Source organism: Argentina silus (assembly GCF_951799395.1).
Source record: "Argentina silus genome assembly, chromosome: 14".
In the NCBI taxonomy this organism is placed as follows: domain Eukaryota; kingdom Metazoa; phylum Chordata; class Actinopteri; order Argentiniformes; family Argentinidae; genus Argentina; species Argentina silus.
The window spans coordinates 20,569,938-20,597,558 of record NC_139668.1 but is presented as its reverse complement, the minus strand read 5'-3'; the positions used below and the strand labels follow the sequence as shown (position 1 = coordinate 20,597,558).

Here is a 27,621-nt window from a genome sequence, read left to right as displayed (position 1 = left end):
GGTGGTGGTGGTGACATATCTGATAAAGCCTCGCTGATGACGGATGAGGAGATGACGCCAATCAGAGGTCTCCACACAAAGTCCTAGCCAATCAGAGGTCTCCACACAAAGTCCTAGCCAATCAGAGGTCTCCACACAAAGTCCTAGCCAATCAATGGTCTCTCCACACCACTGCCCTACTCTAGCCTGCCGGCCTTTATTTGTTTCTATTCCACTTATTCTGTCTTCTGTTCTCTGTCCTGTCCTCTAGAAAATGGCCGCCGTTCCCTGCGTCCGTGAGGTGTTCCCCTTCAAGGACCCGGAGCTGTCGTCCCTCCTGCTGTCCCAGCTCAACGTCCTGAGGCAGGAGCGGGTCCTGACGGACGTGCTGCTCTGCTGCGAGCGCCTGGAGGTCCCCTGCCACCGCAACGTCCTGGTCTCCTCCTCCCCCTACTTCCGCGCCATGTTCTGCAGCCACTTCCTGGAGAGCAGCCAATCGCGCGTGGAGCTGAAGGGCGTGGCGCCCGAGGTGCTGAGCGGCATCGTGGACTACGTCTACACCGGCGCCATCACCTTGACGATGGAGATCGTCCTGCCGCTGATGCAGGCGGCGTCCATGCTGCACTACGGGCGTCTGTTTGAGGCCTGCTCTGCCTTCCTGCAGGTGAGAGGGAGGGAGGGAGGGAGGGAGGGAGGGAGGGAGGGAGGGAGAGAGAGAGAGAGAGAGAGAGAGAGATAGGCAGTGTTAGTGAGTAGTACTTTTATTGACACCCCCCCCACCCCCCCAACCCTAACCCATAGAGCAACCGTGTGTGTGTGTATATGTGTGTGTGTGTGTGTGTGTGTGTGTGTGTGTGTGTGTGTGTGTGTGTGTGTGTGTGTGTGTGTGTGTGTGTGTGTGTGTGTGTGTGTGCGTGTGTGTGTGTGTACCTAGGTGCAGCTCAGCCCGGACAACTGCCTGTCCATGATTCGCCTGTCAGAGATCCTCCACTGTGACAGCCTGAGGGATCGGGCCAAGGAGATGGCGGTCCGCAGCTTCTCAGACGTGGCCGCCTCCGAGGACTTCCGCCAGCTGACGCTGCCCGAGCTGCTGTGCTACCTGGAGGACGACCGCCTGTGCGCCGAGGAGGAGCAGGTGTTCGAGACGCTGCTGGCATGGATCCACCACGACCCGTTCTCACGCCGAGGCGCCATTCACGACCTCTTTAAGAAGGTGACGTCCTGGGTTTGTCTGTTGTCGTCCTGTGATTGGTCGTCGTGTGGAGGCTGGGCGTCAGGGGAGGCTGGGAGAGGTAGAAATCGGAGGACGGGGTGATTGGGATGGATGGATTGGGATGACACGGGTGTTTGATAGCCTTGGTCGTTCCGTTCCGTGCATTCCGTGTCGGGGTCCCCCCCGATTTCAAATTGGGGTCTCCTGAGAAAGTTAGAAAACTAACCTCTAGGGTTTGGTCAATAAGACACACACACATTTGTATTTTGTATGAAGATAAACATTGTGTGTATTGCACCTGCAGTCGACTGTGTATTGCAATGTTTTGGGGTTAAAATCCAACGAATTAGAGCATTTTCAGGCGATTAGAATACACCTGGACACCATTATTAGTTGTTGGCATGGCGTGCAATCAAGTTGTTGGGGGTCACAGGAAATGACTGATGTCAATGTCTTAACCCTGCCTTAACCTCGTCCTAACCCTGTCTTAACCCTGCCTTAACCCCGTCCTAACCCCGTCTTAACCCCGTCCTAACCCTTGCCTGTTGATGTTGGTTCTGAAGGTCCGTCTGAGGTACATCCACCCCACCTACCTGTTCCAGTTCATCGCCAACGACCCGCTGGTCCAGAGCTCCACCCTCTGCACCGAGATCATCGAGTCTGTCCGCCGACTCATGTTCTCCGTCAGCGCCAAGTGCGGCGGCGAGCTGAAGCCCCTCTGGACCACGCCACGCCGCTACACCTGCCGCGAGACCCTGGTGGTGGTCGGCGGGCGCAAGAACAACGAGCAGACGTCCCGCGAAGCGCTCCTGTACGACGAACGCACGCAGCGCTGGCAATGGCTGGCCAAGCTCCCGCTGCGCCTCTACAGGGCGGCCTACGTCTGCATCCACAGCATCCTGTACGTGGTGGGCGGCCTCAGCCTCAGCGTGGCGTCCGGGGACAGCCGCGTCAGCGCCGCCGTCTACACGCTGTCCCTGAAGACCAACCAGTGGCGCACGGCCGAGTCCATGCTGGCGCCGCGGTACGCCCACCAGAGCGTCTCCTACCTGCACTTCATCTTCGTCCTGGGGGGCATCGGTGCTGACAAGCAGATCTCCGCCTCCGTGGAGCGCTACAACAGCATGTTCAACCAATGGGAGGCCATGGCACCCCTGCCCACGGCGGTGCTTCACCCGGCGGTCGCCGCTAACGACCAGAAGGTGTACGTGTTCGGGGGCGAGGACGCCATGCAGAACCCCGTCAGAGAGATACAGGTAGGGACCGCCCCCTCTGTGATGTCATACAGGTAGGACCTCCCCCTCTGTGATGTCCTCCAGGTGAGTCAGAGAGATGCAGGTGGTCTCTATCTCTCTGTGATGTCCTCCAGGTGAGTCAGAGAGATGCAGGTGGTCTCTATCTCTCTGTGATGTCCTCCAGGTGAGTCAGAGAGATGCAGGTGGTCTCTATCTCTCTGTGATGTCCTCCAGGTGAGTCAGAGAGATGCAGGTAGGGACCGCCCCCTGGTGGTCTCTATCTCTCTCTGTGATGTCACAGTGGTTTATTAGATATTAGGTCTTAGGCTTCAAATAGTTCCAAAGATTCCTTCCTGATTTCCCCAAATATAGATGGAATATACCACTCTGACCTCTGACCTCCCTGGTGTGTCTGGGAGGTACAGGTAGAGTTGAAAGGTCAGGGGTCAAGTCACAGCCTTATAACAGAACCTCTCTCTGCTGTCCTCAGGTGTACCACATCTCCCGTAACCTGTGGTCCAGACTGGAGACCAGGACCGTGAAGAACGTCTGTGCTCCCGCTGCGGTCATAGAGGACAAGATCTACATCATAGGAGGTGAGCTTTACCGGTTACCTTATTACTATGTAATTTACTATGTAATACCACGCTATTGCACTGTTACTACAGTAAGTACAGAGTTGCTACACAGCTGTAGGGGCACCTGAATGTAAAGTATATTAATTCATATTTGTATTAATTAAAGACGGCTTCTGGAAGGAGAGTCACACTCCTTCCCACAGCTCCACTGTAAACATCAGCTTTAATTTCCCAGGGTACACCAGGAGGATGATCGCCTACGACACCAAGGCCAACAAGTTTGTGAAGTGTGAGAACCTTAAAGAGCGAAGGATGCACCACAGCGCCACGGTGATCAACAACCGCCTCTATGTGACTGGCGGACGCTTCCTGAACGGCCATGATGTCATCGAGGACTCGGACTGCTTTGAGTGTTACGACCCCAAGACGGACCACTGGACGTCCACAGGGACACTGCCATACAAGCTGTTCGACCACGGCTCCCTCCCATTGGTCTGTGTCTCCAACAGGCCCCACCCACCCTGACACCCGGCCGCCTCGCCTGCCGAGATTATCATGGGCTGTCGTACCCGAGCGTCTGGCAACCGCGGCAACCAGTGTTGGGGAAGCTACTCTAGAGATGTATTTAACTAGATTACCAATGACTTTAGGAGGGACCAAGTTGAACTACACTAAAGCGACTAGTTTTTGTCAAACTAAAGCTACTATGAAGTAGTTCACCACATCAAAACTCCCTTATCCAACACACGACGTCAGGCAGTGTCATGTGACAGAACTGAAATCACTGAGAATAAAACTGGTGAGATGGAGCGAAGGAGACCGGATCAGCTGGAGGGAAAGAAATAGTAGGGAAATTTGAAGTTCTGGAAGGCTGGAGTAACAGTTATGTTCCTATGTTTTTTTGTTTTCTTTTTCTGTTAACGTAAATGTAGTGAGTAGTGACAGTAGTTTGGGACACCGCAACATGGTAAAAAAGTAGTTAACTACAGGAAACACTACGAGGATTTGAATTTAGTTTAACGACCACCAAGCTGCAGCAGTGAAAGTGACAGTTGAAGTACCTGTCTGGAACTACTCCTCACCCTGCTGGCAACCTGACGGCGTGTCCAATGACCACGGAGATCCTGGGGATGGGGGTGGGCTTTGTTGTTCAAAATGAAATGACTGACAGGTTGTAGAACCAATCAGATAATTGAAACATTAACTCGAGTTGAGCAGGAGGGAGAGGTCAGGGATAGGCTGGTTAAAAAGAGGGAGGAGTTTCCCAAGGCCGTTCTGGGCACCGATGACGCCCATGACCTTGCCCCCCCCCCCCCACACACACACTTCTCCTCCCCCTTCCTCCCTCCCTCCCTTCCCTCAACATTCCCCCTCCCCCCCCCACCCACTCGATGCCAGTTATTGGGCCACAGCTGGGAAGGGAAGCCATTTGAAACGTTAGACAGTGTTCTCTTACAGATGTATGGCAGACATGGCTTCAGTAGCATGCTAGCTAGCATATCTGTGAGGATTAAACACATAACACATAACACACACACACACACACACATGCACTCACAATCAAACACACACACACACACACGCCCACACGCGAGCACACGCGTGCGCACACACACACACACACACACACACCTACACACACACCCACACAAGTCCAATCCAAACCTTTCCGTTGGCAGATGGCTTCAGCATCCAAACCCTCCAGGGTCTAAATGTCCCCCTGCAGCCACTCCTCAGCCTGGGTCCAGAGCAGAGGCACGGGAGGACCGCTGGGCACCCAGGAGACACCCAGGAGGAGGCCTGTCTGGACCGCCGGGCACCCAGGAGACACCCAGGAGGCCTGTCTGGACCGCCGGGCACCCAGGAGACACCCAGGAGGAGGCCTGTCTGGACCGCCGGGCACCCAGGAGACACCCAGGAGGAGGCCTGTCTGGACCGCTGGGCACCCAGGAGACACCCAGGAGGAGGCCTGGGTCCTTCTGTCAGTGATATTCTGAGGCTCTTAAGCATGTAAATAGTAAACATAGTTTTATTTCTATATTTATTATTAATTATTATAAGTATTATTATTATTAGATATTTATTGGAGGATGTAAATAATGGCAACGTAATATAGAAAACATTCCTTGCAAGCTTGCGCTGCCATCCGTTTTAGGCCAAAGAGAAACACTTTTATTATTATTATTATTATTATTATTATTATTATTATTATTATATGATTATGGTTTATTCTCATCTGTATGTGCAACACAATGTACACAACATATTTATATACATATTAATATATTTTCTCCTCTTAGTTTGTTTTGGGTCACAGGACACTGCGTTCCTCAACAACACTGAGGACCAGGGGAGGCTGGCGGAGGTAGAAATCGGAGGACTGGTATCAAACACATAGGTGTGATTTTCAGCCTCCCCTGTACGACAGGCGTATACCGCCTGTAGCCCAAGTAGTCCCTGACAACTGTTGTCATGGGAACCGTGAGTCATGTGATTGCCTGTATCTTCCTGTGGTCTCTGATCTGTCATGTTAACATCATACACACACACACACACACACACACACACACACACACACAAAACACACACACACACACCGGGCTTGCACAAACGAAAAACGAAAAAACCTGTAAACCTGTAAAGTAAATATCTATGCTTTTACATTTTCAATATTTATTACCGGACTTTCTGTGACTTTTTGCGTTTTATAAAAGAATGATGTCTTATTTATTTATGAAGTGATAATAAAGTGAAATTACCAACATCTGCATAAACATAGACATGGATATTTCTGATTTATTTATGATTAGGGGACCAGGGGAGGCTGGGGGAGGTAGAACACCAGGGGAGGCTGGTGGAGGTAGAACACCAGGGGAGGCTGGTGGAGGTAGAACACCAGGGGAGGCTGGGGGAGGTAGAACACCAGGGGAGGCTGGTGGAGGTAGAACACCAGGGGAGGCTGGTGGAGGTAGAACACCAGGGGAGGCTGGTGGAGGTAGAACACCAGGGGAGGCTGGTGGAGGTATGCCTGTATGTGACTGAGTCACGATCCGGAAGGCTCTCGTGACCACTGTCAGCTACGACCTTACAGTCACACACACACACACACACACACACACACACACACACACACACACACACACACACACACACACGCACAAACCATGAGTGAGCCCGTCATGTGGCACGTTCCTCCTATAACCCTCATCAGCCCTGGGGGGTCCACATGCTGCAGGCTCCAGTTACCCTGAGCCCTCTGACGGACCACCAGGGTTACCTTAGCATGCTAGGCTAGCTAGGACCACCAGGTTTACCTTAGCATGCTAGGCTAGCTAGGACCAGCAGGGTTACCTTAGCATGCTAGGCTAGCTAGGACCAGCAGGGTTACCTTAGCATGCTAGGCTAGCTAGGACCAGCAGGGTTACCTTAGCATGCTAGGCTAGCTAGGACCAGCAGGGTTACCTTAGCATGCTAGGCTAGCTAGGACCAGCAGGGTTACCTCAGGTAAAGCATGCTAAATGCCTCAGAGAGGGAGGTCACCTCCAAGCACAGAGCAGTTAGTGGAGGGTGTAGGGTGTAGGGGTGTAGGGTGTAGGGGTGTAGGGTGTAGGGATGGAGGGTGTAGGGGTGGAGGAGGGGTGGAGGGGTGGAGGGTGTAGGGGTGGAGGGTGGAGGGGTGTAGGGTGTAGGGGTGGAGGAGGGGTGGAGGGGTGGAGGGTGGAGGAGGGGTGTAGGGGTGGAGGGTGGAGGGGTGGAGGGTGGAGGATGTAGGGGTGGAGGGTGGAGGGTGGAGAGGAAGGCAGCTAGCTGGAGGGTTATTTCAGGCTGTCACTGTTACTAACCCAGGGTGTTACATTACAGTGATATCCCACACTAAACACACAGACACACACACACACACACACACACACACACACACACACACACACACGCAAGCGCGCACACACACACACACACACACACACACACACACACGCAAGCGCACACACATGCATGTCCAATGGGACCCCCAGTCCTAACCCCAACCCTAACCCTAACCCTAACCCTAACCCTAACTCTAACCCTAACTCTAACCCTAACCCTAACTCTAACTCTAACTCTAACTCCTAACCCTAACTCTAACTCTAACTCTAACCCTAACTCTAACCCTAACCCTAACCCTAACTCTAACCCTAACCCTAACTCTAACTCCTAACCCTAACTCTAACTCTAACCCTAACCCTAACCCTAACTCTAACCCTAACCTAACCCTAACCCTAACCCTAACTCTAACTCTAACCCTAACCCTAACCCTAACTCTAACCCTAACCCTAACCCTAACTCTAACTCTAACCCTAACTCTAACTCTAACTCTAACCCTAACTCTAACCCTAACCCTAACCCTAACTCTAACTCTAACTCTAACTCTAACTCTAACTCTAACTCTAACCCTAACTCTAACCCTAACCCTAACCCAGCCTGTCAGGAACAGGTCCACTGTTGAATGGAAACAGTCACAATGTTTTATGGCCATTATTTTTTCCTGGTCATGTGACCCAGCCTGGGTCTAGACTCTTACGGGGACGAGCCGAAAATAGAGGGCTGGGGCAACTGTGGCTGGGGCAACAGTGATATGTATACGCTCTATGGGGGGTTCCCTGGTTTTTTTTCTATGGGAGTTTTTCCTGGCAAGGTCACGTGATCAGGAATAACTCCTGGGGCTACTATGGAGGTACACTATTTCATTATTATAGATGCTAAGTAACCTTAACCCTAAACCTAACCTTTAACCCTAACCTTAACCCTAAACCCCAAACCCTAACCCTAACACCAAACCCTAACCCCTTAACCCTAACATTAACCTTAACACCAAACCCTAAACCTTAACCGTAACACCAAACCTTAACCCTAACATTAACCTTAAACCCTGGTCTGGTTCTGGTCAGCTTGATACCTCAGCCCTCTGGGTAATGTAGTTTACATACATAGCATGCTGTGCAGTGTGAGCATGCGTTTAAAGGTGACGTCAGAAACATTCCTCTACTCGCCCAAAACTCCATCTGAAGCTCTCCTCTGCCCCCTTCTGGACTAACTAGGTTAGCACACAACAACCCGCTCATGACTGGTTATTTTACTGTTATTATTTGTTTAACCTTTATTTATCCAGGTTCGTCTCATTGAGATAAAATCTATTTTTCAAGAGAGTATGGTCCAAGACAGCAGCCAAGAAAAACAATATTTCAGACGACTCACAAACGATGACACACACACACACACACACACATCACAAAGCAAATTAAACACGCAGGCACACTTCCCTTACAAACTCGTTACATTCATAACACAATCAAAACAAATGAGCCAGATCAGATCAGATCAGATCAGATCAGATCAGATCAGATCTCCCATCAGGAGAATGACATCACTGACGTCACTCTGAACCACAATAAGACAGTGTTTCATCACGTGGTTCTATAAGACGACTTCCTGTGTGTAAAACAGATAGACCTGTATTTTGATACCATAAAAGAGGAAACGCATCTGAAACTGTTATTGCCCACCGCCGTAACGACTTAATACAAAACAATAGTCAATAATAGACGATGTCTGTCGATGTCCACTAGAGGTCGCCACCAGCCTCGTCTAGACGTGGACAGGTCAGAGGTCACCTCGTCCTCCCTTGGAAAGCCTGCCGCTCCAACACATCTCAGAGAGAGAATATGAAATGTATTTATTTATTCATGAGTCTGGGGTTTTAAAATAAATATTCCACAAATTGGAATAACTGAAAGCATTCCTTTCTGGCCTTTTAAATGTAGGAATGCTCGGGATGTCGCGTCGACGGAGAGGAGAGGAGAGGAGAGAGAGGAGAGAGAGGAGAGGAGAGGAGAGAGAGGAGAGGAGAGGAGAGAGAGGAGAGGAGAGGAGAGGAGAGAGAGGAGAGAGAGGAGAGGAGAGGAGAGAGAGGAGAGAGAGGAGAGGAGAGGAGAGAGAGGAGAGGAGAGGAGAGGAGAGAGGAGAGGAGAGGAGCAGACATGCAGGACGGACAGACCAGCCTCGTGAAATTTACCTTGACCTTTCGCTTATTTTAATAAAACATGTTTTTTTTTGTGTCTTTCATAACTTTTTGTGTTAAAAAACTGTGGGTGTTTTACATCGTGCCTCGTCTGTGGATGTCTGGTTGCCATGGGAACATGACAGCTGTCACAGAGGAAACAGGTTAAAGAGTTTTAATCATTTTATTGTCATTTCTTTCATTTTTAAAACAATCCCAATGATAGCGTAGCGTAGCATGCAACCCTTTAACTCTTCACTGGTAGCCGAGCAAACAATCACATGGAATATTTCAGTACAATTCAGAACCTTCTGGCCCATTTCAAACTGCACATCGTGTGTTTGTATGCAAGTCATTTTAAAAGGATGATGTACAATTCTTTGCTTGTAAATTGCAAATATGTTCATTAAAATAAACCTTTTTACCCTGTACATTCAGCCTAGTGGGATGTGCTTGGCCTAAATAGGGTCACCAACAGCCGTGTTCTCACACATCAACCCCTAACCCTCTTAAAGACGGCCTTGGAGGTAAGGGCAGTCTCACACACATCAACCCCTAACCCTCTTAAAGACGGCCTTGGAGGTAAGGGCAGTCTCACACACACACACACAGAAATGGCACTGTGAACCTCAAAGGGTGAAACAAACAAAAGATTTAGAAATTAAATTAACAGAAAAATGAACAAAACAAACAAACAAGCCTTGGTCCAGTAAAAGTGCTTTTACAGATCTTGATCTGAACAGAGGACAAAGTCAATGTCAAATACAGAAGAAATAAACATCTTTAAGAATATATTAATGGAAACCATAATAACATTAGAACATAATATAATAATAATGATAATCCAATTTTGAACATTAGAAACAGATGAGGATATACAGCATGTACACAATCACGTCCCAGTGTTCTGTCCTCCTATTGGCTGAGAATGGGGGCGCCTGTAGAAAGCGGTCTCCCATTGGCCCTCGTCACAGAGTTCTGTACGTCGTTCAGACAGACGAGCCTTTTGGCACCAGGCACAGAAACAAGTAGCTAAAACGCACCCAAACACTTCGGACCTCCGTCGCCATGGTCACAACATCTCCTCCCGCAGAGAGACTTGTGTTGCCCTAGAAGACACCTCAGATCTGACGGACCAAAGCTAAACGGCTGAAGACAATGGGGGGGGGGAGGGGTTAGTCCGTCAGACCTGACTAATCGATCTACAGTGCACGTCTTGTGGATAGACAGTTGGCTAGTGCTTCCTGAGTGCTCGTCGTAAACAGGAAGTGGACACTATGTGTTTCCATCTGAGCTGTGGGAGGGGGCGGAGCGTGTCCTGACACACATTCTCTGGCTGGGTTCTCCTTCTGACCCTCAACGTGACCACAACCCCCCCCCCCGAACGTGACATAACCCCCCCCCCCCCCCGAACGTGACATAACCCCCCCCCTGCTAGCTGCTAGAGTATGGAGCCATGGTGGTGTGATGGTCTGAGGAGATATGGTTCTAAAGGTTCTAGATCTCGTTGATGGTTCTGAGGGTTCTAGATCTCGTTGATGGTTCTGAGGGTTCTAGATCTCGTTGATGGTTCTCTCTGAGGGCCGGTAGTCCGCGGCACCGGGGGAGGAGAGGTAGAAGGACTGGGTCTTGCGTTTGAGGCGGGCCCGTTTGGTAGCCACTGATAGGCTGCGCTTGCTGGAGGAGATGATGTCAGAGATGAACTTCTTGCAGTCCACACACACCTCCATGGTGGACCAATCGGCTGTCAGCTCCTTGGGAAGCTCCGCCTCCTCCCGGGAACCCTCGCTGCTGCCGTGTTTGGACAACCTGGGAGAGGGGGGAGAGGAGAGGAAGGGGGGAGGGGGAGATGATGATTCCAGAAGCTGCAGTCTGATTCTCCCCTTGTGAACTTGTTTACTGTAGTTTGTTTAATGAGCCCGTCCTCCAATTTCTACCTCTACCAGCCTCCCCTGCCACAAACACACTAAAAAGAGAGTGTCCGTATTCCACCTCCATTTCATCTCCAGGGCTGAACACCATACGCACCAGAGACCCTGGAGGGGCGTGGGCCGAGCCGCAGGCAGCTTACCTGGAGACGGTCCTGCGGAGGCTGTGTCGGTGGTGACCGTGGCTGGACGAGGCCTTCTCTGGCTGGGCAGAGGTCTGCTCGGTGCCAGCCTCCTCTCTGGACGTGCTGGAGCCCAGCGAGTAGATGGGCAGGTTGGCGTAGGGCTTGGAGGGCAGCCTCATCTGGGACGGGAGGGGGGTTAGAGATGTGGGTGGGGGGGCAGAGGGAGGGAGGTAGAGGGAGGGAGCGAGTAGAAGGAGGGAGGGGGGTTAGAGATGTGGGTGGGGGGGCAGAGGGAGGGAGGTAGAGGGAGGGAGCGAGTAGAAGGAGGGAGGGGGGTTAGAGATGTGGGTGGGGGGGCAGAGGGAGGGAGGTAGAGGGAGGGAGGTAGAGGGAGGGAGCGAGTAGAAGGAGGGAGGGGGGTTAGAGATGTGGGTGGGGGGGCAGAGGGAGGGAGGTAGAGGGAGGGAGGGAGTAGAAGGAGGGAGGGAGTAGAAGGAGGGAGGGGGGTTAGAGATGTGGGTGGGGGGGCAGAGGGAGGGAGGTAGAGGGAGGGAGGGAGTAGAAGGAGGGAGGGGGGTTAGAGATGTGGGTGGGGGGGCAGAGGGAGGGAGGTAGAGGGAGGGAGGGAGGTAGAGGGAGGGAGGGGGGTTAGAGATGTGGGTGGGGGGGCAGAGGGAGGGAGGTAGAGGGAGGGAGGGAGTAGAAGGAGGGAGGGGGGTTAGAGATGTGGGTGGGGGGGCAGAGGGAGGGAGGTAGAGGGAGGGAGGGAGTAGAAGGAGGGAGGGAGTAGAAGGAGGGAGGGGGGTTAGAGATGTGGGTGGGGGGGCAGAGGGAGGGAGGTAGAGGGAGGGAGGGAGGTAGAGGGAGGGAGGGGGGTTAGAGATGTGGGTGGGGGGGCAGAGGGAGGGAGGTAGAGGGAGGGAGGGAGGTAGAGGGAGGGAGGGGGGTTAGAGATGTGGGTGGGGGGGCAGAGGGAGGGAGGTAGAGGGAGGGAGGGAGTAGAGGGAGGGAGGTAGAGGGAGGGAGGGAGTAGAAGGAGGGAGGGAGGTAGAGGGAGGGAGGTAGAGGGAGGGGGGTTAGAGGTTATTGGTACTGGGTTTACTAATGTTCTATGGTTAGAGTGGTTATGTTCCTTGGCTTGCCTTTTGGGGGTCTATGGTTCTTTTGGGGGTCTATGGTTCTTTTGGGGGTCTATGGTTCTTTTGGGGGTCTATGGTTCTTTTTGGGGGTCTATGGTTCCTTTTGGGGGTCTATGGTTCCTTTTGGGGGTCTATGGTTCTTTTTGGGGGTCTATGGTTCTTTTGGGGGTCTATGGTTCCTTTTGGGGGTCTATGGTTCGGTGTTAAATCATATTGTTTAGGATTTTTTTGTTGTGAAGCACTGTGACATTTGTCTATGTAAAAAGTGCTCTATAAATACATTAGATTTATTACAGGGCTAGGGGTGGTCAAACAGCAGTCAGAGAGGGGGTCAAGATGTGGTCAGCAACTCTGCTTACCTTTTTACAGCACTGAGAACACACAGGCCTGGGGAGAGACACACACACCTGGTTCAGACACACACCTGGTTCAGACACACACAGTACTGTAAGCCTCACCACTCTTCTTCATTCTGATAGGTGTGCTCAGTCTGTTTATCCTGATCACGTCAGATCAGAAAGGACCACCGAGGTGATCACTTCTTGCTGGTGGTCATGTGTTAGTTAGGCTTTTGTGTCATCCAGCAGACGGTTGATTTGAGGAGGATAGAGGATAGTATAGTAGAGTATAATGAACTATTAAATATCTGAATTATTCTCATTCTAAGACTTAGTATTTGTTTCCATTGTAGGAGATCCTGTGCAGACTGCAGCTGCTTTACATTCATGAAGACAACATTGTCTTCTAAAGAAGATAACCGTGTCTGTCTGTGTGTGTGTGTGTGTGTGTGTGTGTGTGTGTTACCTTTTGCAGAACTGGCAGGTGTAGGACCATGTGAAGAAGGAGAACCTCTTGGTCCGACAGGAGAAGCAGAGCTGGAGGAGAGGAGGAGGAGGAGAAGAGAGGAGAGGGAGGAGGAGAAGAGAGGAGAGGAGGAGGAGGAGAGGAGAGGAGAGGAGGAGAGGAGAGGGAGGAGAGGAGAGGGAGGAGAGAGGAGGGGGAGGAGGAGGAGAAGAGAGAAACAGCACTGTGGTCAGAACATCAGTTGTCATTCAGTTCTTTAAGAACTTTAATACCAGCTGTACCAGGTGTGTGTGTGTGTTAGGTGTACCAGGTGTGTGTGTGTGTTAGGTGTACCAGGTGTGTGTGTGTGTGTGTGTGTGTGTTAGGTGTACCAGGTGTGTGTGTGTGTGTGTTAGGTGTACCAGGTGTGTGTGTGTGTTAGGTGTACCAGGTGTGTGTGTGTGTTACCTTGCCCTTCTTCAGTGCGGTGTAGACGTCTTTGTACTGTTGGAACTTCTCCAGCTCAGCCTTCACCAGGACCTGTCTGATGTGCATCACCTCCTCCACGGTCAGCGCCAGACACTCCACGGGGTAGCAGAACTCCTCCTACACACACACACACACACCTTTAACACATGGGCCCAGCAGTACCTGTAAGCTAGCCAACTCTTCATACACCCCCCCCCCCACCCCCCTCCCAACAACAACACACCAGATGATCTTGATGTTGGTTACCATGGATACGGGTGAACAGTGAGCGGTGGGGCCCCCCCCCCCCCCCAAACACCATGCTGGAATAGAGACCCCCTCTCAGCGTGAGCCCCCCCCCTCACCAAGCATGCTCCAACTCAACACAGCTGATGTCAATGAGATGTTAATGAGATGTTAATGAGATGCCTCCACCACCACCAGTAGACAGCAGCTCTGAACCACACAAGCCCTGAGGAGGGGAGTCCACACACACACACGCCCTGAGGAGGGGAGTCCACACACACACGCCCTGCTCAGGAGGGGAGTCCACACACACACACGCCCTGCTCAGGAGGGGAGTCCAGACACACACACGCCCTGCTCAGGAGGGGAGTCCAGACACACACACGCCCTGCTCAGGAGGGGAGTCCACACACACACACGCCCTGCTCAGGAGGGGTCCCCACACACACACACACACACACACACACACACACGCCCTGCTCAGGAGGGGTCCCCACACACACACACACCCTGCTCAGGAGGGGTCCCCACACACACACACACACACACACACACACACACGCCCTGCTCAGGAGGGGTCCCCACACACACACACACCCTGCTCAGGAGGGGTCCCCACACACACACACACACACACACACACACGCCCTGCTCAGGAGGGGTCCCCACACACACACACACACACACACACGCCCTGCTCAGGACAGGTCCCCACACACACACGCCCTGCTCAGGAGGGGTCCCCACACACACACACACACACGCCCTACTCAGGAGGGGTCCCCACACACACACACACGCCCTGCTCAGGAGGGGTCCCCACACACACACACACGCCCTGCTCAGGAGGGGAGTCCACTGAAATGAACGCAGATGAGTCTCTCTCACACACTCACACACCACACACACACCACACACACACCACACACACTCACACACCTCACACACCACACACACTCACACACCCACACACACTCACACACACTCACAAGCCCCATGTAAACATGTGGATGGACAGAAGGCCTGGAAGAGTCCTGTTCACCTCTAAGCCCATGGTGGAGTTACATAAACACCACACACGCACACACACACACACACGTAGTCTGAGCATGTGATCAGGTCTGAAACCATGTGAGTTTTAGATTCAGGTGTGTTAGTCAGACAATGCAGGCCATGATTGATGACGTCACGGTTAGTCTCAGGATGATGATGTCATGGCGTGCAACCTACCTGCTGGGCCCCGCCGGCGAGCGCCACCTGACCAGAAACACAACGCCCTGAGGTCATTCAGACGCATCTCAATCAAACTTTATTACTACCCTCCATAGCCTAACCTCTCACAAGTCCGGGCGCACATGAAGACGTTCTCCACACACACACACACACACACACACACACACACACACAGTGTGTCCTGGCTACAACCTAATCTGCTCTCAAAGTGATGATTGTCATTGCATAAGACTAACGCAATTACTGCTGTTCTCCTGTTTTAATTGGTTCATTGAGCGATGATCCAGAATAATGGAGAGGTCTGACCCCCGCCTGTGGGTTCATATCTGGGTTCTGAAGTCATGTCCTAGTGGCAGTCTTGGGACAGGGGTGAGGACAGACAGGCAGACACGCAGGTAGGCAGACAGACAAGCAGACAGAGACACACAGGTAGGCAGGCAGACGGGCAGAGCTTGGGTGAGTCACATGGACAGAGAGAGTACTCTACATGACATGTAGGTGGTCTGATGAAATACAGACATGTCTGTATGATGAGACACAGACAGACTGACTGACGTTGTGATTCTGTTACCTTGGAGATCGTCTCTGACGTCAGCTGCAACGTTCGATAAGAGAGGAAACAACGGGGGTTTAACCTTAATGAGGCTAACGCTAACGCTAACGCTAACGCAGCCTCCGTTAGCCTGGCCTGTCAGGAGCGTCTTTAACACGTGTGTGTTAGGTGTCTCAGGTGTGTGTGTGTGTGGTTCAGTGGTGGCAGGATTCTACTAAAGCAGTCAGTTACACAGCATCTCTGACATGCGTACTGTAGAGGTCAAAGGTTAAAAAACACTACTCTACCATTTCACTGTTCTAAACCCCCCCCCCACTCTCAACACACCACCCTGTGATGTCAATTACACCCCCCCCCCCCAGCCCCTTCCTGTGTAAGAGTCGCATGACCAACAGCAACCCACCCCCCACCCCCCCCCTGACCTGAGAACCAATCACACTTTTTCCCAGCATGCAACAATCCTTGTGAAGCCACACCGTCAGGGGGATGGGGTCACATACGTTGGCACAAGAACCACCTAGAAACAACTTGGCTCGTCTCGGACAGAAGGGTCAGGGTCAGGGTTCGGGGGTCGTGTGTGTGTGTGTGGGGTTGGTACATACCAGAGACTTGGAGCTCCCCCTGGTGGGGGGGGCAAATGTCCGTACACTGGTGGGGGTCTCCTTCTCGATGGAGTGTCTCCTCTGGGGGGAGGGACGTCGGTCAGGCTGGGGGGTGGAGGACACGGACATGGGGAGGAACCTGGGAGGAGCTGGGGGGGGGGGGGGGGGGAGAACACGTAGATCACTAAACCATAACACACTTCAGAGCCAAGCTGATTACCTCTAGGAAGGAGAGAGGGAGGGAGGGAGAGAGGGAGGGAGGAAGAGAGGGAGGGAGGAAGCATCTCAAGTCTTCAGATGAGGCTTAAGTCATTTCAGACATTCAGCAGGGGAGAGCAGAGCAGGAGAGAACAGAGCAGGAGAGAACAGAGCAGGGGGAGAGCAGAGCAGGAGAGAGCAGAGCAGGAGAGAGCAGAGCAGGAGAGAACAGAGCAGGAGAGAACAGAGCAGGAGAGAACAGAGCAGGAGAGAACAGAGCAGGAGAGAACAGAGCAGGGGGAGAACAGAGCAGGAGAGAACAGAGCAGGGGGAGAGCAGAGCAGGGGGAGAGCAGAGCAGGAGAGAACAGAGCAGGAGAGAACAGAGCAGGAGAGAACAGAGCAGGAGAGAACAGAGCAGGAGAGAACAGAGCAGGGGGAGAGCAGAGCAGGAGAGAGCAGAGCAGGAGAGAACAGAGCAGGGGGAGAGCAGAGCAGGAGAATCTTACTTTTCTTCCCCAGGGCTGACTCTGGTGACGTGTCATCCAACATGGAGGTGGACCTGCTGGAGCTGCTGGGAGACTGGGCCGTGGGCTCCTCCTATGGAGCACACACACACACGTCAGGCAGAGAAGTACAGCCTTCACAACAGGTGTGAGATCTGGGGATGGACTTCTTCAAACAGCCAACCATCTCTCACACACACACACACACACACACCCTCTACACACCTCTCTTGCTCTCTCAAACACTACACACCCCCTCCACAGCCCCTTACATCAGAGTCTGAGCTGTCCAGTTCGGCCAGAGTCGGAGCCTTCAGCAGCCTCTTCCTCTGACCCAGAGGCTGAGCCCCGCCCACCCCGTGAGGTGGCGCCGCCCCATTGGCCAGGGCCAGCGTGCTGAGGGCCAGCTTCCTGGGCGCGTCAGGCGTGTACATGTCTGTGTGGAGAGCAGAGACATGGATCAGACGTGTCTGTAGAGAACAGAGACATGGATGCTCTCCACAGACATCAACCACTGGAAGACAGCACACCTCTACCTCCGTGGAGGCTGGCGGAGGTAGAAATCAGAGGACGGGCTCACCGTAATGCATGGAACGGAATGAGGAACTGTATCACAACACGCATCAAACCATTAATACCACTTCCTCATTCTGTTTCATGCCATCCAATAAGCCCGTCCTCCGATTTCTACCTCTGCCAGCCTCCCCTGGTGTGTGGCTGAGTGGTAAACACCATGAGTCACTGGGAGGCAGTAGACTTGTACATGGAGGCCTGTGCGTGTGTAAGTGTGTGTGGGTTCATAGGTGAGATGCTTGTTAACCAGGAGGAACAAGCCGACATGTTAAACCTTCAGTTCTGTTACCATGTATGAGCCTTAAGAAACCCATAACAACATGTAATGACCTGCACTTCCAGAAGGCATGGAATCACCCACCTGCACACCCAACATACAATATAACAGACTCAGACTAGATCTCTCTCTCTCTCCAACAGAAGAGGCCACTAGAAACTAGTTGAAGAGTGTTTGAGAAGACATGGTGATGACTGAGGGGTAAAACTACACCTCAATACAGACACCGTTCAAGTATTCCTACATTCGGAGCGGTGACGCAAATCAGATGGAAAAACGTCATTTGGTTTTACACTTGTGATAAAATTAGATTCATACAAAGGCTTATGCCCAACACACCCCTGCATGGAGCAGCCAATCTCCCTCTCACACAGACAGAATCTCAGAGAGACAGACAGACAGAGACAGACAGACAGAGACAGACAGGTGAGAGAGCAGTAATTATACGTTACCTGACCCGCGGAACAAGTCGTGAGGGGTGCTGATGCTTTTCCCTGCGCCTAGAGAACAGATACACATCCTTCAATACCACCCCGTCTTCCTCCTCCTCCTCCTCCTCCCAGATCTAATCTAATTTACCTAATCCTAACCCTAACCCTAGAGAACAGATACACATCCTTCAATACCACCCCGCCTTCCTCCTCCTCCCAGATCTAATCTAATTTACCTAACCCTAACCCTAGAGAACAGATACACATCCTTCAATACCACCCCGTCTTCCTCCTCCTCCTCCTCCCAGATCTAATCCCCGTGTGTGTCCCTCTCTGGGCTGGTGTGAGGTGAACTAGGGAGGTCAGACAAGCTGCAACCTCGGGTGTGAGTATGAGTGAGGAAGCATGATTCTGTGTGTTTCACACACACACGTGAAACACATCCATGTGAAACACACACTCACAGTTATTGGTGACAAGGGGGCATCAGACACCATGGAAACAATGTAAGAGGTGGTAAGGGGTCAAAGTGTGCAGTTCAAAGGTCGCGGTCCTGTGTCAGAAGGGAGGCTGCAGGGCTGAGGTCAGAGGTCAGGGAACCACGGTTACCCAACTCGTCATCTGACAGACGGATTAGGGTGACGGGGGGAGGGGCGGAGCTTGGCTTTAGAGTGGATGTAACAGGTTAATCCTTCCTGTCGACCGTCAGTAGCTCCTCCCATCCCACAGGAGGGCCAATGTCTACTCTCCAGAATAGAACGCTTCCAGCACGCCCTCAGAACCCTGCTTTTTAAACCTGCTTTTAAGCTTTAACTATTTTTATTGTTGTTTTGACTGATTGTGCCTTTGTTTGACTTTTTAATCTGTCTGTTCTTGTTCTCTCCATGGAACAGCGTGTCTTTTGGGTACTTCCAACCATGTATCTGTGGAGATTTTAAACAACGCATTAGGAAATCCAGTGCTTTTAAACACCGTATTAAGAACTGATCATATGAAAACATGCAGGTATTAAAAATGAAATGTGACTTCTGTTCCACTGGGGCGATGCTAGAGAACTGAGATATCACCTTTGGCCATAGAGATGCATAGAGCAGGCACCTGCTTTCTCTCCCATAGAGATGCAATAAGGAGTTGTGTCTTGTAAAAAGTAGGAATCTGATTGGTTGCTACCCTGGAATGTTGCCTTTCAGACAACTCTAAAAGCTGATGGATAAAACGACTTCACTGTGACCCCCTCTACCCAACCTGGACCACAACCTAACCAGCCCATGACCGCACTGTGACCCCTCTACCCAACCACCCCTTCACCTGACCATGGTCTGACTGTCCTAACCAGACCTTGACCGCACTGTGACCCCCTCTACCCAACCTGGACCACAACACAAGCGTGAAATGAGAAGGTGGGGGGGTGTAAGGGGGGGGGGGGTGGGGGTGTAAGCGTGACACACAGCCCCCGACGGCCAGAGAACAGAACACACAGCGAGGGCAAAGGGGTTGAGTCTTTACCTGACGAGTCAAAACTGATGGACATTCTAAGAGGCTGAATGACTGAGAGGAGGAACGATGTCAAAGTAGAGAGAAAAGAAAAGAAGGATGTTAAAAAGGAGAAGAAGCAGCAGAATCAAATCAAATCAATCCATGAGTACCAAAACAACAACAGAAGTCTGGCTGTATGTCAGACAGTCTTTCCCAATTGGCTACTGTTCAGGAAGTCTTTCCCTATAGGCCAGGCCTGGTCAGGATATAAAGCATCACAAATACGACGCAATTTGTCCTCAAAGACGTAAACTATATAAGCCGTCAGTGTCAATCAAGGAGAGGTCTGTCAACACAGAAAGCATCATTCCCTGAGGTACTTTAACACATTGCATAGCATGGTACCAGACCATGTAAATACAGGAAGCATACAGAACACACTAACAAAGCTGCCCTGTGAACTGTACAATATCCTAAACCATCAACTATTCATAAACCCTCTGTCAGAACTCCTTACAATGTTTAAGAGAACCTAAGTATCAGCAGTGAACAGAGAACGTCCACAGCAGTAGATTTAACCCTTAATAACTGAGGTACTTGAGGGAGACTTGTAGTACAGTGCCTCTAGCAGGGGAGGCAGAAATCTGCCTCCGCTTACTTCAACTATAACTTGGAAACATTTCATCCCGACACAGAAATCCTCTCAAATGCAAGTCACATTGTTTTGTTTTCCCAAAGGCAGCCAGCCAATGGGATTCATCTGGCTCAGGAGAACGAGGCTGTGTTCCTGACCCCACCTGACCCCAACTGTCTAAACACTCCATCAAACATTTACCCCTAATGTCATTAGTCAGCAAAACAACCCCACACCAAAACAACCACACACACACCTAAACAACCATACACACACCGACACACAAGGTTTGAACCCGAGGTCTACCACACCAGTGCCCCCCCCCCCCCCCCCCCCCCCCAACAGAATACAGGTCCCCAAAACATATGAAAAATACATGAGTTCCATTCTCATTCAAAACCATAAATGAATCAATAAAATCAAGATAAATGAGATTAGAGAAATGCAGCGGTAGGTGAATGACAGCATCTGTGTTAGTGGTACTGCACTGAAGACCAGGTAGTTGACTGGTAGTTAATGTACACATTAGCCAAGCAGAGAGAACAGCACACACACACACACACACACACACACACACACACAGGGAGAGATTAGTAGGATCAATAGGTTGTCCTGATAACACCCATTCTCCCTGGTTATCCTCATACCAACCTTCAGTGTTCTCTCTCTCTCTCTCCCTCCCTAATACACCCTCTTCCATCCATCCACCCACACAATCTCTCTCTATCCATCACACACACACACACACACACACACACACACTCGCTCCAATATTTATCCTCATGTCAACCTCTCTAACTCTTCTACGCGCACACACACACACGCGCTCTGGAAATAGTTATCCTCATCTCAACTGTGTGTGTGTGTCTGTCCTCTGTGTGTGCGTGTGTGTCTGTCCTCTGTGTGTGCGTGTGTGTGTCTGTCCTCTGTGTGTGTGTTTGTCCTCTGTGTGTGTGTGTCTGTCCTCTGTGTGCGTGTGCGTGTGTGTGTGTCTGTCCTCTGTGTGTGTCTGTCCTCTGTGTGCGTGTGTGTGTGTCTGTCCTCTGTGTGTGTGTGTGTCCTCTGTGTGTGTGCGTGTGTGGGTCCTGCTCACCCAGGCGGTTCCTGCGGATCATGTCAGGTGACACAGGTCTGAGTTTCCTCTCCGCCTTGATGTCCTCCAGCAGACGTTCATGGAGGCTCCGCGGCCGTGGGGGGTGGGGCTTCAGCTTGCGGGCGGCCGCCTGTCACAACACACAGACACACAGGACAGACACACACAGGACAGACACACGAGTGAGTGACCGTTCCCATTGCCACGGAAACCACGCTGAGGAGCACTAATTACAGTCAATCACCCCTAATGATGACTCTCTCTGACAGTGTGGTGTAGAGCAGCACACACACACACACACACACACACAGGACAGACCCCCCCCGCCCCCCCACCCTAATGATGACTCTCTCTGACAGTGTGGTGTAGAGCAGCACACACACACACAGGACAGACCCCCCCCGCCCCCCCACCCTAATGAAGACTCTCTCCACTACTCTGCTCTCAGCAGTGACAGTTGGGTGCTGACAGACATCAATATGACCACCATATTCACTAGCAGCAAGAGGTTGAGGGGTCAGGGGTCAGTACTCACAGGGTTGAGTGGGGGTCGTGACCTGATGAAGTCCAGGATGACCTCGTGAGCGCTCTTCTTTAACCTGGGAGGGATTCCTCCGTTCACCTGGGAGGGAGAGGAGAGACTGGGTTAGTCTGACACACACACACCCCTAACCTGACACACACACACCTCACCCCTAACCTGACACACACACACACACCCCTCTGCCTGCACAGAAGTCACCACCTCACCTTGGCTACATCCTGTCAGAGTAATAAAACCTGGGCTGTCCTGAGAATCCAACAAGCCTGAGTCTGACACAGGGCTTTACAACACACACACACACACACACACACACTAACGGTTAGGCAGAGTTCTCTCAGCCAGAATACAGACACAGACAAATGAGCAGGAAAGGACAAACTGTCCCAGTGGGTCGTTTTGTTTTCTGGGCCCATCCCCCTCCCTCTCTCCCTCCACCCCTCCCTCTCTCCCTCCACCCTTCCTCCTCCTCCCCCCTCCCTCCCTCCCTCCTCCTCCTCCTCCCTCCCTCCTCCCAAAACACTTAACAGTTAAAGTCTAGAAATAGTTTGATAAATGATGATGCTGCCCAGAGACAGACAACGCTTCCTGGGAGAGCTGGAAGAGACGCCACACACACACACACCAACCCACACACACACACACACACACACACACACACATCCACCATGTGGGGTTTGGATCAGAGATTCATACATCAACACTAAACAGTGTATAATCTGTCCTTCACTACCACAGCCTGCTCCCATTCATCACTGTCTGGACCAGGGTTTCATCCTGTCCAACAGAGGGTGATACATCACCTTTACCCCCCAAAAAATACCCCCCCGCCAGAATACACCTCAGGCTGTAAACCTTTTTTATTTGTTAATTGTTTTGTTGATTATTTTTCCTGTTAGTGTTTATTAGTATCTGTTCCCTTGTTCATTCTGTTGGTGGTGATGATGATGATGATGATGATGATGCCCTGCCTCAGGCACAGTGTTTACACTGGTCTTCAATGGAATGACTGGGGGAGGCAGAAATCGGAGGACGGGGCTCGTTGTAATGCACGGAACAGAACGAGAAATGGTATCCAACATGTTTTGACACACTGTGTTTGATATCAGTCCTCTTTCTGTTCCGTGCATTACAATGAGCCCCCCCCCCGATTTCTACCCCAGCCAGCCTCTCCCAGCCAGCCTGCCTCCCTCCCTCCCCAGGCCCGCCCCCCCCCCCCCCCCTCCCCCCTCCCTCCCTTCTCCCTCAGCCAGCCTCGCCCCCCCCCTCCTCACCATGACCTTGCGCAGCTTGTAGCGTTTGGAGCGGATGTCGTCCATCAGCATCTCGTAGGGCGTCAGCTGGAACTCGATGGGCAGCGGGTCGTACTGGCGCTCCTGGACCTTCTTCAGCTTCACCCCGTCCCGGAGGTCCCGCATCACCTGGACCCAGAACCGGGCCTGGGGGGGGGACACTGGGTTAGCAGTCTGGGCTGCAGGCCACTGAAACGCCGTCTCAGGATTGGTTGATGTGACAATCGGAAAATACGCACACACTCACGCAGGACGGGCTCGCTGCAATGCATGATGGGACGGAATGAGGAACGATATCAAAGATGTGGGTTTTTATACCGTTCCTCATTCCAATGAGCCCGTCCTCCAATCACCTTCTACCTCCACCAGCCTGGTGGGAGTGGTCTCTCCGCTCTTACCCAATCAGCATTCTGCAACTCATTCAGGTCTCTGATTGGCTCCTCACGGGTGTAACCTTCCATCTTCCGCAGGTTCTATCCATCAGAGAGAGAGAGAGAATTTTAAAAACAGGGCAACAATTCTAATTGACTTCTAATGATGTCTGAGTACCAGTGTCTCTGCTAGCAGACAGCTTACAGAGAGCTCCTCTCAACCCTGCCTGTCACTGTGGAAGAGGGGAGGCTGGCGGAGGTAGAAATTGGAGGACGGGCCCAGCCTCCCCTGCAGCTGTGATATGTAGGGAGGTCATGTCTTCTCAGAGATGAGTCAGTTTATATTAAAGTTCTTGTGTTGTGATCTTACCCAGATGAGAGAACACACACACCCTACTGAGTGCAGCTGTGGAGCCTCAGGATGTTCCTCCCCCTCAAACCACAACACACAAAGAAACGACCATCCAACAGACACACACACACACCTGATCATCCAGCACGCGCTCACACACACGATTCCTGTCAGGAGCCCAGCCTTAACAGACCTCCTCAGCTCTTATCTAACAAGCCTTGTTTGGTCTAGAAATAAATCCATCTTTACACCTCCCTAACCTGGAGTTCTTCTAGGCCTCCCTAACCCGGAGTTCTTCCAGGCCTCCCTCTCCCTAACCCAGAGTTCTTCCAGGCCTCCCTCTCCCTAACCCGGAGTTCTTCCAGGCCTCCCTCTCCCTAACCCGGAGTTCTTCTAGGCCTCCCTCTCCCTAACCCGGAGTTCTTCCAGGCCTCCCTCTCCCTAACCCGGAGTTCTTCCAGGCCTCCCTCTCCCTAACCCGGAGTTCTTCCAGGCCTCCCTCTCCCTAACCCGGAGTTCTTCTAGGCCTCCCTCTCCCTAACCCGGAGTTCTTCTAGGCCTCCCTCTCCCTAACCCGGAGTTCTTCTAGGCCTCCCTCTCCCTAACCCGGAGTTCTTCTAGGCCTCCCTCTCCCTAACCCGGAGTTCTTCTAGGCCTCCCTCTCCCTAACCCGGAGTTCTTCTAGGCCTGACTCATCAACCAGGAGTGATCCAACATCTCTCCCTAGCAGAGGAAGATCAAAGAGAGCCGCTGATCTCTTTTCTTCTCTCCCTCCTTTCCTCTACTTCCTCGTCCCTCCCTCCCTCCCCTCATCCCCTCTTCAAAGCTATGGCAAGGTTTCAGTCGTCTCTCGCCCAAGTAAAGTAGCAGAGAGAGAGAGAGAATCCTACAGAGGAAGAGAGAGAGAGAGAGAGGGGGGGGGAAATGAGAGAGAATCCTACAGAGGAAGAGAGAGAGAGGGGGGGGAAATGAGAGAGAATCCTATAGAGAGAGAGAATGAGGGAGAGAAAGACAGAGGGAGAGAGAGAGGGGGAATGAGAGAGAGAAAGAATCATTGACTCATTCTCACTCTGCAATGACAAGCGTTCTGTCTGGTCCTGGATCTGTCCTTGTACAGCTAAGGGGGGGGGGTAAGTGGTTCTGTATGGTAGTTACATGATATCCGATTATGTATGAGTGATTACATCTCATGTACCTCTGAACTACGCAAAGCATCTCTCCCCCCCCACTCCTTCTGTCCCTGTGCTAAGCTAAGCTAGGCAGCCCCGTCCCCTTCTGTCCCTGTGCTAAGCTAAGCTAGGCAGCCCCGTCCCCTTCTGTTCCTGTGCTAAGCTAAGCTAGGCTAACCCTAACCCTGCTGTAATCCATTTACACACCCCTACTAATAAGGCTCTGTGACTTCTCGAACCAGCTATTACATAAGCCTAACACACACACACACACACACACACACACACACACAGAGAGAGAGAGATAACATGCTTTTAGTGCCAAATCTGACTGTGATTCAGGGCTGTTCTGCCCTTGTACAAAACCCATCCCAAGGGAACTGTGTCTGTCTGTGAGTGTGTGTCCGTCTGTGAGTGTGTGTGTGTGAGTGTAGGTCTGTGTGTCTGTGTGTGTGTAGGTGTATAAAAGCCTGCTTTTCAACCAGTCTATTTTCAGACGGCTGCATAATCCAATTCTGAATAATTATATATTGTGAAAAACAGGCTTACCAGTCAGAGGTGTGTGTGTGTGTTTCGTTCCTGTTACAGTGATGCGTTTCATCTGTGGCACGCTGTACCCATCAACCAATCAGAAGTGTCCGTCTGGACTCCTAACATCCTCCTAATAGAACTAGTTAAAGGGTAGAAACCACCAGGTGTCATAATGAGAGATTAATCCTTCCACTGTTCCCCAGGGCAACGCACGCTTGACAGCTTTCAGACACACCCAGACCAGTCAGGGCTAAACACCATGAGAGGAACAGGAGCCATGGAGGGAGGGGGAGGGAGGGAGGGGTGGAGGGAGCGAGGGAGGCAGGAAGGGAGAGAAGCTAGGGGTGAAACCACAGTCACAGGAGAGATGTGATGTTAGGGGAGGGGGAGGAGGAGGAGGAGGTGTCGTATTCAGGAGGAAAAACTTTCTGCGGCTGAAATTTTTTTGTTTTTAAATGAGACGAATTAGAACTCTGAAGTGTTTTCTCTGCTGTGTTCGGTGCCTAATTACCATGGCCCGGGGGGGGGGGGGGGGGGGGGCTCGCCTCCCTGACCCAGTTCCACCAGTCAACTGTAATGCTGTCTACTACCACTCTCACTGTGACAGTTATTGGAGAGGGAGTGTGTGTGTGTGTGTGTGTGTGTGCCTTCCCACCCTCAGCCCTGCATGCCTACCATTTTCTCTGACTGTTATTGGAGTGTGTGTGTATAAGCTAGTGTGTGAGAGTGTGTGTGTGAGAGCTAATGTGTGAGAGTGTGTGTATAAGCTAGTGTGTGAGTGTGTGTGTGTGTGTGTGTGTGTGTGAGTGTGTGTGTGAGAGTGTGTGTGAGAGTGTGTGTGTGTGTGCTTTTGTTCCAGTCCCAGTGATGCTATCAAGCTAAATGCCGCAGTTATGACTCACACTCCTACTGTCTGTCTGTCTGTCTGTCTGTACTAACCGTGTCATGGTTGAACCACTGTTTTTTCCTCTCTCCCCCTCCCTCTCTCTCCCCCTCCCTCTCTCTCCCACTCTGGCCAGAGTGAGACAACTTTAGCACTTAATAATTTCACAAATATCTCCTTACACTCACTCTGTCAATCATTTGTGGAATGACTAACATGTTTTCTAAGTAGGCCAAGAGTGTCATATTGAACAGTTGTGTTCAGCACAGAACGCCTTCAGAAGAATAAAGCATTTATTTTGTTGTAGCGCTTTTCTCAGGATTCAAAGACACGACATTCCATGGAGAGAACAAGAATAGACAGAAACAAAACAAAGTCAGCAGAGCTGGTGGTCCTAGCAGGGGAACAGAGGTCTTGGCCCCTTTCTCAATCGCTGCGTCCACTCCTCCTCTCCTCCTCTCCTCCTTCCGTCCGTCCGACCTTCCTTCTCAAAAAGCTTTTTGTTGTGAAGCACTTGGTGACGTAAAAAGTGCTATACAGACATTTGATTGACGGCTGCGTAGACAGACTTGGTGGCTCCAGCTCTTTGATTTGACTGTGGCTGGAACACCCATCTGTCCTGGAGAAATCACACCTCGTCAACTCCTTTGCTGTTCTAATGTCTGTTGTACAACTGGCTCCCTCACCTGTCCTAATCTTGGACAGCAATGTGTCCTTTGAGTTTTGGGGCCCGTCATGGCCGCCGGTTTCCCACGCTGTCCTTGACACACACACACACAGCGTTAAACGTACTGTTAAAACTTAATCATATGTTGCTTTGAAACTGTTAAACTGGTTCATTTGTTGACACTGAACAAATGAACCACGGACATCTTTAACACTTCTTTGCGTCAAGCTGCTGTCCCATCACATTTCAAGACCTCCATCATCATACCTGTGCCAAAGAAATCCGCTCCATCCTGCTTCAATGACTATCGCCCTGTAGCACTGACCCCCATCATCATGAAGTGCTTTGAACGGCTAGTCATGTCTCACATTAAGTCCATCCTCCCCCCCACCCTGGACCCCTTTCAGTTTGCATACCGAGCAAAACGTTCCACAGAGGACGCAATCTGCTCTGCTCTCCACCCAGCCCTCACCCACCTGGAAAAAGCAGACTCATATGTGAGAATGCTTTTC

At 51.6% G+C, this 27,621-nt stretch overlaps 2 protein-coding genes across 3 annotated transcripts in view; one reads left to right on the top strand and one right to left on the bottom strand.

Moving 5' to 3' along the window:
- Positions 1–253: 253 nt before the first annotated feature.
- klhl38a (kelch-like family member 38a) lies at positions 254–3,647 on the top strand (the record flags this gene model as incomplete). Its single annotated transcript, XM_083685270.1, has 5 exons — positions 254–643; positions 914–1,192; positions 1,756–2,448; positions 2,918–3,023; positions 3,241–3,647. The coding sequence occupies 5 exons, from the start codon at positions 254–256 to the stop codon at positions 3,528–3,530; spliced, it is 1,758 nt and encodes a 585-aa protein (XP_083541396.1). The 3' UTR covers positions 3,531–3,647.
- A 6,787-nt stretch (positions 3,648–10,434) lies between these two features.
- The window catches only part of spire1a (spire-type actin nucleation factor 1a), a 40,774-nt gene continuing 23,587 nt past the window's right edge, over positions 10,435–27,621 (bottom strand). Inside the window, exons 5-18 of one of the 2 annotated variants that reach the window (XM_083685268.1) lie at positions 23,535–23,609; positions 23,119–23,283; positions 21,839–21,925; positions 21,304–21,433; positions 18,122–18,169; positions 17,092–17,255; positions 16,823–16,913; positions 16,117–16,265; positions 14,959–14,985; positions 13,483–13,620; positions 13,036–13,106; positions 12,591–12,618; positions 11,111–11,271; positions 10,435–10,848 (exon numbers count right to left, since the gene is read on the bottom strand). In XM_083685268.1, the coding sequence (XP_083541394.1) occupies positions 10,593–10,848; positions 11,111–11,271; positions 12,591–12,618; positions 13,036–13,106; positions 13,483–13,620; positions 14,959–14,985; positions 16,117–16,265; positions 16,823–16,913; positions 17,092–17,255; positions 18,122–18,169; positions 21,304–21,433; positions 21,839–21,925; positions 23,119–23,283; positions 23,535–23,609 (1,590 nt within the window). In that variant the 3' untranslated portion in view covers positions 10,435–10,592. The remainder of the gene's footprint in view (positions 10,849–11,110; positions 11,272–12,590; positions 12,619–13,035; positions 13,107–13,482; positions 13,621–14,958; positions 14,986–16,116; positions 16,266–16,822; positions 16,914–17,091; positions 17,256–18,121; positions 18,170–21,303; positions 21,434–21,838; positions 21,926–23,118; positions 23,284–23,534; positions 23,610–27,621) is intronic. The other variant, XM_083685269.1, reaches the window with a different exon arrangement.